The sequence below is a fragment of the Grammomys surdaster genome, unplaced genomic scaffold (genome assembly GCF_004785775.1).
Source record: "Grammomys surdaster isolate TR1022 unplaced genomic scaffold, NIH_TR_1.0 184, whole genome shotgun sequence".
Taxonomy (NCBI): domain Eukaryota; kingdom Metazoa; phylum Chordata; class Mammalia; order Rodentia; family Muridae; genus Grammomys; species Grammomys surdaster.
The window spans coordinates 1,624,471-1,637,247 of record NW_021604629.1 but is presented as its reverse complement, the minus strand read 5'-3'; the positions used below and the strand labels follow the sequence as shown (position 1 = coordinate 1,637,247).

General features: G+C 39.5%; 1 protein-coding gene across 1 annotated transcript; it reads right to left on the bottom strand.

Annotated features, from left to right (window-relative positions):
* Positions 1-11,570: 11,570 nt before the first annotated feature.
* On the bottom strand, positions 11,571-12,515 carry LOC114621706 (olfactory receptor 494). The gene has a single exon (XM_028768065.1). The coding sequence runs from the start codon at positions 12,513-12,515 to the stop codon at positions 11,571-11,573; it is 945 nt and encodes a 314-aa protein (XP_028623898.1).
* Between the last annotated feature and the right edge of the window lie 262 nt (positions 12,516-12,777).

Below are 12,777 nucleotides of genomic sequence, written 5' to 3'. Positions count from 1 at the left end.
AATCTGTTCTTTGAAGAATCTTATAAAGGTTTAGTTTATCCATGTGACTCTCTGTGTCTATCACTTGATACTTAAATTAACATCTTATTGTGCTGTTCTAAATCTCATTGGTATATTTCTATACTGCTTATAGGCTATCTTGAAATAATTAAAATGATTCTAACAGTTATTACTAGTAAAGTATTCCTATAGATGTCAAGAAATTTTACTTTTTAAAATTTATGTAGCCAATAATAATTTGCATGACTGTGGGCCAGCTTCGCTCTAAATGGATACTGTATAAAAACACAATAAAATGGGAAGTAATATCATTAGCTTTGTTTTACAAATAACTTGTCTGAGGAGGTAGTTAGATCATCATACTCACGTTCATAAATTGTAAGATTAACATTAAACCCAGAGAAGCTGCATATACAGTCTTTATTTCTACAGTCAATTTCCATAATAAATCTATTGACCTGCCATTAAAAACTTCTCCTAATTCACAGACAGGAAAATATCAGTGAAAAACTGGACTTATATATATTAAACATGTTGTCCAAAGTAGTGTAGATTCAAGTCACATGGTTCTGTCTTCCATTATCTGTGCTTATATTCTCGATCACATTAATTAAAGTGATTTGGGTTCTGAAAATGATATAGGGGTCTTAGTAGATGGTACACTGTATCACTGGTACAAATATAACTATTGGATACAAACACTGGGAAATAGATTGATTTCAAATGTAAGTTTTTAGTCCTCTTTTTAAGGTAACTAAATCTTAAAATTATCATGAACCATTTGGCTGGAATTCCAGTCATGGTGAAATTAAACCCATTAAAAATAAATATGTGGACTTGGCATGTTGTAATTTTATTATATATAAAGATAATACAAGGGATAAACTCTCCAATAAGTGCCTTTTCAGAACTATAGGTTATTAGACATGGATCTTTAAGTAGAACTTGCAGACAGTCAAAGATCACACTACACATACATTGTAGACAGGACTATCTTTCACGTGAGTGACCACCATTATGAGTCAGAAAATAGTGAGACAAATTTTCTACATGTGACCTTACAACAAATTCTATCAAAACTGATAACAGGACCAGAAACCAAGACCTAGATTCCTTCTCTGCTGAGATGGGGTTAAATATTAGGTTTGGAGATGCTTTAAAGTATCTCTTTATCTTATTTAGGGGTTTAGTGCTGTGAAGAGATGCCAAGACAACTCTTAAAAGGGCAACATTTAATTGGTGCTGACTTACAGGTTCAGAGGTTCAGTCCACGATCATCAAGGTGGAAACATGGTAGTGTCTCTGAAATCATGGTGCTGGAGGAGATGAGAGCTCTACATCTTCATCTGAAAGCTGTTAGGAGAAGACTGGTTTCCAGGCAGCTAGGATGAGGGCATTAAAGCCAAGGACCACAGAAACACACCTACTCAAACAAAGCCACAGCTCTAAATAGTGCCACTCCTTGGACCAAGCATATACAAAGCATCACACTATTCAAATGAATGTATTCACATTTTGCTATCAAGTAAAACCATGCCATACTTTTCAATGAAAGGTGCTAAGCCTCTGGTCACTTGATCTTTCACAAAGGAACTAAAACCATCCAGTGGAAAAACGACAGCATTTTCAAAATATAGTGCTGGTTCAACTGGAGGTCAGCATGTAGAAGAATGCAAATCAATCCATTCTTATGTCCTTGTACAAAGCTCAAGTCCAAGTGGATAAAGGACCTTCACATAAAACCAGATACACTGAAACTAATAGAAGAGATGGTGGGGAAGAGCCTCAAAAACATAGGCACAGGGAAAAAGTTCCTGAACAGAACAACAATAGCCTATGCTCTAAGATCAAGAATTAATGAACGGAACATCATAAAATTTCAAAGCTTCTGTAAAGCAAAGGACACTGTCAATAGGACAAAATGACAACCAACAGATTGGGAAAAGATCTTTACCTATCCTACATCTGATAGAGGGCTAATATCCAATATATATAACAAACTCCAGAAATTAGACTCCAGAGAATCAAATAACCCTATTGAAAATGGGGTACAGAGCTAAACAAAGAATTCTCAACTGAGGAAACTCTAAATGGCCGAGAAGCACCTAAAGAAATGTTCAACATCCTTAGTCATGGGGAAATGCAAATCAAAACAACCCTGAGATTCCACCTCACACCAGTCAGAATGGCTAAGATAAAAAACTCAGGTGATAGCAGATGCTGGAGAGGATGTGGAAAAAGAAAAACACTCTTCCATTGCTGGTGGGATTGCAAACTGGTACAACCACTCTGGAAATCAGTCTGGTGATTCCTCAGTGTTAGTATTCTGTCTTCTGTAAAGATTATACTTTACATAGATGATGTTCTTCTCTGTAGCCCCTCCCTAAAAATTAGCCAAGCTGACACAGCTGCTCTTCTAAATTTCCTTTCCAGTCAGGGCTACAGGGTCTCACCTTCTAAAGTCCAACTGTCCACTCAAGTCACCTATTGGGGACTAGAAATCACCCCGACCCACAACGCTATTACCTTAGATAGAAAGAACCTGATTCAGTCTCTAACTGTTCCTTCTACAAAGGAAGAGATTTTATCATTCCTAGAAATGGCTAGCTTTTTACATTCCTGGATTCCTTCCTTTTCCCTACTTTCTCATCCCTTATATGAAACAACATTAGGCCCCACCCACAAACCTCTTCTCAAACCTGTCACTAAGCCCTTCCAAAGGCTCCAACAGGCTCTCCTTCAGGCCCCAGCCTTACATCTCCCGGATCTGACTCGTCCTTTTTCCCTCCACATAACTGAAAAAGAGAGATTTGCCCTTAGAGCCTTAGGTCACCAACTGGGACCATCTTTTACACCCATAACATACTTGTCAAAAAGACTAGATCCAACCATCCAGGGATAGACACCTTGTATTTATACCTTAACAGCTGCTGAACTCCTTATTCAAGAATCAAAGAAACTAACCCTGAGATCACCTATAACTGTCTTTTCTTCTCACAACCTGTCACAGCTCCTAACTTATAAAAGCTTACAGACTCTACCTCCCTACAGGTAGCCCTAATAGAAGACTCTACTCTCACCTTTCAATCATGCCCACCTTCTTCCCCGACCTAACACTGACTACTCTCTATCTCACTCCTGTACTGAAACCTTAGAAGAACTATCACCTCATTCTTCACATATACAGGAGGGCACATTGCCTCAAGCAACCTTTACCTGGTATACAGATAGAAGCTCCTTTCTTCATGAAGGGGTCAGGAAAGCTGGCTATGCCATAGTGTCAGATACCAAGGTGGTAGAGGCACAGGCCCTTCCTGCTCATATCAACAACTCTTTCATCCTAACAACCAAGTGCTGTCTTATTTCGTTAAGACTCACCTACAGCCTATTCCTGAGAACTTAAGTTTCCTAAAATCTATCACTGCTTCTTACAAAATCTGTCAGATGTCAGATTCCAACTCAAGGTATTACAACACCCCTTTTCCTACTCATCAGGCTAGAGGTTCCCTTCCTGGAACTGACTGGCAACTTGACTTTACCCACATGCCTGCTGTAAAACTTGTCAAGTACCTCCGGGTCTTGGTGGACACCTTCTCATGCTGGGTAGAGACTTTTCCCAGAACTAACAAAAGGGCTCAGACAGTCTCTGATCTCCTCCTCAGAGAGATCATCCCCCGTTTTGGTGTCCCAGCCTTGCTCCAGTGGGCCTGAATTTACTTCCCAAGTTTCTCAGACTCTATCTAAGGCCTTAGACATCCCCTGGCATTTTCATATCCCCTATCATCCTCAATCTTCAGGTAAGATAGAGAAAACTAACCACTCTTTAAAAACATTCTTGTCAAGCTGTCACAGGAACTTCACCTTGACTGGGTAAAACTCCTACCTCTGGCTCTTTTCAGGCTACGAGCCCTTCCCAAGCGACCTCTCCTCATTTCACCTTCTGAACTCATATATGGATGTCCAGTCCTAACTTCTGGTCTTTCACCTAAATGTTCCCTCTCCCTCTGTGTCCGAGACCTGTAAAGTGAGTGCTAATGGTGCCTTCCGCTACAAAAACAACTAACATGAACATTATTGTGATATGGGACATGCTTGCTTTTCCTTGCCCACTACAAACTCTAGCCACCAGAGACACTGGGCAGTGACTTCCAGAGCTAACAGGAAGTCCTGCCCTGCTGCCGCCTGTATGATCCAGCTTTCTTATTCTGGTCCTAGCCAAATGTTTCTTTACTAATACAAAAATGTGCTTTTCTCTACCTACACAACCTGCCAAAGTTACTTAAGATAGGATAGGAAAGGCTCTGTCTTGATAGATTTTTACTACTGCTATTAAATTCTATTCAGTCACAACCAATCCTATGGCTCTCAATCTTGTCAGAAGTGTGCTGATAATATTTTTTAAGTTTATGGCCAACAGAATTCCCAAAGCCACTAACTGTTAACCCAAGGTGGTTTCAGAAGACTTGGATACCGGATACCTAGAAGATACAGCCTAGACTGTATGTGATGATATAGTCACTAACAAACACAGTGGGCTAGACTGGATGCTCTGAGTCAAATGACTTGGCTAAACCAAGGTAAGTCATTTCTCATGGCATGCATATCCATTCCACAGAAAAAAAGCCCCGCGTTTTCTGAGCTTAGAAGCCAAACTGACTTCACCCAAGAGACTACGGAAACCATGGAAACTGTTGGCTAGTGGACTCTGTCATTTTTTAAAAAATAATATATAACTGGTAGATTGTTGTTTACTCTTTATCAGACTTCTGACTACATTGACAGCTAAACTTTTACAGATATTATCTGTTACTTCGTTACCTAAACTCAGTTGCCATCAATTAAATGCTCCATATTTCTTCCTCTTACTATCCCACTGTCCTAAATTATCTGAGTTCCTATAAACTTACTTAATTATAAAATATTCCACTATACAATCCAACAAAAGTTCATCTTAGAGACTACTTATGTTGTTAACTCATACTGTTATCTGTTTTATAAACTTATAAGCTACAGGAAACCCACTGAGATCTGCCTCTCATGGACCAAATAGATGCCATCCAGATAAGTAAAGGTCCCACTCACTACCTATAACAAAGTGTGGGATCCCTCTCGGTTTCAAATGTACATCTTAGAAAAAATTTCTTTCTCCAAGTGTTCTTAATCTTATTTCCTACATCTTGTCAAGTCCAAGGGCTTCCAGAACAGCTCCAGAGAAGCAACCTCCAGATGCTCCATCTCCTGTCACACATACAACAGCTTCTACTGGACCTGTTCCTTCTGACCTATTCTCAGATGGCTCGCTCCATAGACCCTTGACAGCAGAAAACAGTCAGCTCTCCTAAGACCAGACAAACAACCCCCATACCCATTTTTCTAGGTTCCCCCTAAAGACACGTCGTCCCCAATGCCAGCAGGAAGTAGCCAGATTTCATCATGACCCTATTCCTGCTTCGCCGTCACCTCTTTCTAATTTTTCTTTTTAATTAAACCAAAACATGGGAATGTTAGTATTCTGTCTAAACTCCACCTCCACAGTTATCTGGCAACACCCAGGTATGCTCCTCCCCACAGTTACCTGGCAACAGCCAGGTAGGCATGCCCACTATAAAAGGGGCTGCTTGCCTCCTCCTCTCTCTTACTCTCTTGTTCTCTTGCCTCTAGCTTCTCCTCGCCCTTCCTCCCTTCCCTTCCCCCTCTCTCCACATGGTCATGGCCAGCCTCCACTTCTCTCTCCTCTCTCTCTCCTCTTTCTCCACCATCTTCTCCCATTTCTCTCCCTACCTTTGCCCTCTGCCCTGAATAAACCCCCTCCCCTTTAGAACAATTTGGTCTGGTGTTGTCTGTTCCAAGCTGTGCACCGAAGTCTAACACTCAGAAAATTGGATGTAGCATTACCTGAGGACCCAGCTATACCACTCCTGAGCATATACCAGAAGATGCTCCAACATATAACAAGGACACATGCTCTACTATGTTCATAGCAGCTTTATTTATAATAGCCAGCATCTGGAAAAAACCCAGATGTCCTTCAACAGAGGAATGGATACAGAAAATGTGGTACATTTACACAATGGAGTCCTACTCAGCTATTAAAAACAATAAATTCATGAAATTCTTAGGCAAATGGATTGTGGGACTGCGTAAGAGTATTCTGGTTCATGACTAGGCATGTGCCTAGAACCCCGAGACTCTACGTGAGAACCGGCAGGAGTTCAGTGAGCACCCAGAACCCAGGGTCCCAAAAAGCAGTGTAGACTCCATAGAAATACATTGTTTAGTCACGTAGGCCATTACAGCCCCTCCCAAAGTGCACAGGTAGAGGGTGTGACTTGAAGCCTCAGGCCCTAGAGATTTACATACCAATGAAGGCCAGAAGGAGGAGCAAATTAAGCTTGCCTCCCCAGATCCTCCCCAGACCCTCCCCCTTTCTCCCTCCCTACATAACTCGGGACTGCCCTGAGTTTTAGGGGGGGTACAACCAGATCCATTTACTATCCGCCATGACAATAAACCCATTTGGAACCAAGGACTTCCTCGTGTCATTGGGGGCCTGCCTCAGCCAAAGCTTCCAGGCTGCTGGAACATTAGATGTTCCTCCTGCATGTGGGACCCACCTCAGAGTGGAAGCCTCCCGGACTCCACAGCTGCGGCCCTTACATTTTTTCCCACAATGGATAGAACTAGAAAATATCATCCTGAGTGAGGTAACCCAGTCTCAAAACAACACACATGGTATGTACTCATTGATAAGTGGATATTAGTCCAAAAATCAGAATATCCAAGATACAAATCACAGACCACATGAAGCTTAAGAAGAAGGAAGGTCAAAGTGTGGGCGCTTTGGTCCTTCTTAAAAGGAGTAACAAAAGGTCCTTCTTAAAAGGAGTAGCAAAATATTCATGGGAGCAAATAGGAAGACAAAGTGTGGGACAGAAACTGAAAGAGAGGCCTTCTGGGAACTGCTTCACTTGGGTATCCATCCCATGTGCAGTCACCAAAGGCAGATGCTGATGTTGATGCCGGAAGTACATGCTGACAAGAGCCTGATATAGCTGTCTCTTTAGAGGTCTGCCAGAGCCTAAAATATACAGAGGTAGATGCTCACAGCTAACCATTGAACTAATCAAGGGGTTCCCAATGGAGGAGTTAGAGAGAAGGCTGAAGGAGCTGAAGGAGTTGGCTGCCCCATGGGAAAAGCAACAATACCAACCAACCAGAGCTCCCAGGGTCTAAATCACTAGCCTGGGAGCACATAGGTAGGGACCCATGCCTCCAGATATATAGGTAGGTGGGGATGGCATTGTTGGGCATAGGTGGGAGAGGAAGTTCTTGGTCCCATGATGGCTGGATGCTCCAGTGTGGGGGAATATGAGGGTGGGGAGGAGGGAGTGGGTGGGTGGGTGGGGCACATTCTCAAAGAAGCAGGAGGAGGGGAGATGGGATAGGGTGTTTCTGGGTGGGTAAGGAGAATGGGGAAAGGGGATAATATCTAAAAAGTAAATAAAACATCCAATAAAAAATTAATCTAAAATAAAATATGTAAAAAAGAGAAAAATATAAAAAAAGAAAGGTGCTATGCAAAGGTGAAAAGAAAGCAAAGTAAGTTAAATACTGAAAAGTATGAGGTTCTGTATAGGTATATTGTGTTTTTAAATTTCTTATACTTTAATGACTTAATTAAAGTAGATAGGCCTTGAAAATTGAAAGAAAATAAGTCATAAAAGTGACTAAACTGAGTAAAATTGCTTGCCACTAAGTTTGATGACCTGAATTCACACACACACGCACACACACACACACACACATACACACATACACACACACACACACACACACACACACACACACACTTCCCACATACTACATACAGACCATCACAAAGTTAAATGGAGAAAATATAAATATGAAGAAAAAATTAAGTATAGAATTAACACATATTAGCACTCAAATCTCACATCTACTCCAACAATCAGAGAGGAAAGGTCTCAGTTTCTCCTTTGATTCATGACATGAAATTCCTCTATTCAGCTATGGACAGTACAGGTATAGTCATATCTAATCTCTTTAACCTGGGAAAGAAAGGCTCTCTATTCTCCAGGAAAGCATTTTGCATATCACTACAGCACAAGTTTCTAGTGGTGTTGTTAGGAACAACTAAATTGAGCACCACTGTTTATTCAGCATTTATTAAGCAATAGGCACTGTGTATATACCAAAACACTCAAATTATCATCTTACTCAACATGGTTACAACCATGTACAAAATCATGTGTTTCCTTTTCTAGAGGTATTTTAGTACTTAAGTTTAAATGTGGGAAGTGAAACAAAAAGCTGTAGACTCAAGGAGACTCAATCTCAACCAGGGTTGTAGAATAGCACTTTTCAGAAAATAGAGAACATACACAAAATCTTATAATATAAGTAGATAAAAACAGAATTAAGTCAATAGAATAATGAGAATGTGTGAACATTAAGATTAGTTAATTGGCAGAGCAGGGTTTGTGGTAAGTGTCATTTATGAAGCATTAAGAATGGATAAAAGTGGGTAACTGGGGCAGATATTTTCTCTATATGTTATATGCATGAGATTATCAAAATGGAAGCTACTCAATATCCATTCACTAATGAAAAATATATAAAAAAAGAATTGGCTGAGAAGTGAAAGTGGTGACAGATGGTGTCCAGTGGAATGTTTGGATAATTTTAACATCTATTATTCCAGGAGACTTACTAGGAAGCAAACACTAGATGTCCTGAAGACAGAATCCATGTAAATCAGTTATATAGAGAAGTAAAAGATAAGGAAACTATGGATTGAAAAATATTAGGACACATAAATTTCTGAGTGTTAGATAGGGATCAGTCAGAAAGGACAGAGTGGCATGACTTTCATGGCCCAGATGTGGTAAATCTACACTATTCTCCTGTTGAGGTTCCTAGGTAAAGTAGGAAAGCAGAGGCTAATGTGCATATCAGTAAAATCTGTTATTAATTCTATGGCTGGCATAGGAATAGGCACTATCAATTCAAGACTGGGTACAAGAGAGAAATTCCTTAAATTCCAATAGACTAGCTCTCTACAGTATCCTCAATAAATCTTCTAAAAAAGATTTATTTCTTTTTACTTTTATGTGTATGAGCGCTTTACCTTTAAGGATGTGTACCATATGCACGCCAAGTCCGTTTAGAAGGTAGAAGAGTGTGTTGAATCCCTAGACTTAGAATTATAGATGGTGGTAATGAAGGTTCTGAGAGCTAAACCCAGGTCCCCTGCAAGAGTACAATGTGCTCTTAAACACTAAGCCATTGCTTTAGTATACATTCAATTTCCTCTTAATTCTATCCTACACACCCCTGTCATATATTTCTAGTCTGTCTGGCTTGGTTCTTTTAGTGTGTGTGTGTGTGTGTGTGTGTGTGTGTGTGTGTGTGTGTGTAAAACATTACAATTTGTGTGAGTCTGTTCTTTCCTCCACCAGCAGGTTTCTGAGATCAAAGCCAGATTATCAGGCATAGTGACATAGAGTTTTTCCAGTAAACCTATGCTTCTTCATGTTAATAACTCTCATGTTGGGAACTTTATGCCTATCTCTTCTGACAGCTTAGTCTTTAGCAGTTGACAGACTATCAGACAAACTGACAAACTCAAAATATCTGGTAAAATTTTAAGGTACTTCTCACTACTACAAAGTTCTACTACATGAACTTTGGAACTTTAGCTATGTAAACCCCAAATTTCTAAACATAAAGATTAACCTCCCCATAAACCATGAATCTGCATCTTTAAGATCAGTGTGCTCAAATGTTTTCTGTATTTTACATTAGGTATTAGTTGAGCATGGATAGCTGAGAAATAATAAGTTAATGACTAATAAGAAACATCAATTTACATATCAATAAAGATGATATGCTCATTATTTACATGTTTGAGACTAGTTTATGAGTAAAGCAGGAAAAAGGCATTAAAACTCAGCAGTGTCTTTATTCTTTATGAGAAATTATTTCTTTAATATTGTGTCAGATCTTTGAAATTATCTACAGGTAGATACAGGATAAGTATTGAGCCATTAATTCCATCTAGATATTTTTGCTGAATATTTATTGGATGTTGGGCCAAGTACATTCAAGAATTCTGCTACTGGATGAACCAATTCTCATGAAATTGATAGTTCAGTGGAAAGTACACTAGAGAAGAATTAAACTTTTAAATCATGGAATGTGGTGGGGAAGAATAAATAAAGATATGAGTAGTAAAGGTAGCTATGGAAGCAATGGCTGGTATTAGCTTTTGTAGGCTAGCAATGAAATCCCCATGGGGAAAGTAGTATTAAAGCAGGAAAATAAGAAGTTCTTGAGGGAAAAAAGAGTATCTGGGTTTTATTATAAAGTGAATTTTAAAAATATATGTTGTACAGACAATTTACAGTGTGAATACTTCAAGTACAATAACCACCAACTAGAAAGACATGACTGTTGTTGCTATGGTGACAAAATACTATGGGAATAACAACAACCTTCTTCCTGATTCTAAGTCTAACTCCACAAGATGAAAATCACACCTAATACCACTATCAGGTCCAAAACCTGTGCTAAACAGTACCTAGGTGTAGGCTTAGTTTTTCAAAGTCTATACTATTTAAGGTTCTTAAATGCTTCAACTTCCCTTCTAGCATACCCATCAGAGGTAGGAGGGAAAGAAGATTGTAGAAAATGGAGATTGTGGATCTATTTAGAAGTAGTTCCTTGGGGGGTGATCCCACTTTTCATTGTCAGAATACCAACAGTCCAGTTTAATAACAAAAGCCAAACATGAACTAGTAGTGGTGGCTCAATCCAACAGGGATTCTACTGAATCTATTGATTCTGCAAAGTTCAACTGAATCAGTATGAGTCAGTAGAAGTGTCCAGAATCAGCTGGAATACCATGAGAAGTTCTTTGGCATGTTTTTCTCTATGAAGTCAAGACCAGCAAAGACCTACAAAGACCAGTGAAGCATTTCATGGCATAGTAGTGCAAGAACATCCTCTCACTGTTTCTAGGGTTCTGTTTACATTCTTTCTAAACATCATATACCCTCTCAAGTATCTGTTTTCAGAAAAACATCATATGCCCTCTCACAAGACAACATCAAGAAAAACAAGTAGATGGCAACTTATGCATTCTAGAAGGAAAGTCAGTTTCTATAAGGGCATGGCCCTTGTCAGGTTAACATGTTTCAGTCGAAGCCTAAATATCTAAGTATGAATAGATAGCACTAGATTGGTTTGACACAAAAGAATGGTTAGGTGTGTAGGAGAGGGAGTTATAATGAGAAGAGTTGGGATAGAGGGTAAATACACACCACACACACACACACACACACACACACTACATTATATATTATTCTCCAAAACACATTAAAATACAAAAGTGAAATGCAATGACTATATAAGCTATATATACTGGGAGAAAAGGGAGATAAGGACAAAAGGACTAACAAGAAGGTGAATGACCAAATCTGAAATTATATTCCCATTAGTCTGGAGTAATTACCATTATTATATTAGGTTTTATAAAACAACAGATTATTCTAAGAAAATATTTTCTTACCAAGCAGTCTCTTCAGAGCACCTTTAATCTCATTATTCCTAAGGCTATAGATAAGGGGGTTCAACATGGGGATTACCACCATGTAGAACACAGAGACCACTTTCTTCTGATCAGTGGAGTAGTTGGACTTGGGGATCACATAGATGAATATGACAGTTCCATAGAAAAGAGTGACTGCAGTGAGGTGGGAGGTGCAGGTGGAGAAGGCCTTGTGGCGGCCCTCAGTGGAGTGCATCTTCAGGATTGTAATGAGGATGTAGGTATAGGAGATGGCTATGATAAACATTGTTAGCATAGTGACTGAGCCAGCAGAAAATGAGGTAACAACCACCAAGACACTGACATCAGAACAGGAGAGTTCCACCAAAGGAGTGAAATCACAGAAAAAGTGATTGATTCTATTTGGTCCACAGAAGATAAAAGAAAGGAAGGAAAGGATGAAGGAAGAAGCATTAAGAAACCCACCTATATAAGATCCTACAACCAACTGAATACAGACTTGTGTGGACATTTTTGTTGAATAAAGCAGTGGGTTACAGATTGCCACAAAGCGATCATAAGCCATGGCAGCCAGAAGGAAGCATTCAACTGTTCCAAAGAAAGCAGCTGAGCAAAACTGAATAGAACATCCAAGGTAGGAGATGGTATTTTGCTTTACCAGGAAGTTGGTAAGCATATTGGGTGTGACAGAAGATGAGTAGGCTATGTCTACAGAAGCCAAGTGGCTGAGAAAAAAGTACATGGGGTGATGGAGCTGAGGAGAGACTCTGATGAGAAGGATGGTGCTGAGGTTCCCGAACACAGTCACCAGGTAGATGAACAGGATGATGGTGAAGAGGACAACTCTAAGGTCTGGGTCATCTGTTAGTCCCAATAAAATGAACTCTGTCACTGCAGTGTGGTTCCTATCCTCCAGGAAAGCCATGGGGTAGTGTAGCTCCTGCTAGGACAAGGCTGTGATGAAGAAAGTACAGGAAAGGATTTATAAATAGGTCTCTTTCTTTTATTTAATACTGACAACAGGAACATTACTAACTAATATATTATTTAAAATTACACCAATAATGAATGTTTTACTGAGGTTGCCATTGTACATTTATGTGCAACAATTTCTTCAAAATTATTTAGGCAGAAATGCTAGAAATGTGCTACAAATAAAAAATGATTATTTACATTTATTTACAGTA

Coding starts and splice junctions, on each gene's coding strand:
- LOC114621706 (XM_028768065.1), bottom strand. CDS start 12,515: ATGGCTTTCCTGGAGGATAGGAACCACACTGCAGTGACAGAGTTCATT.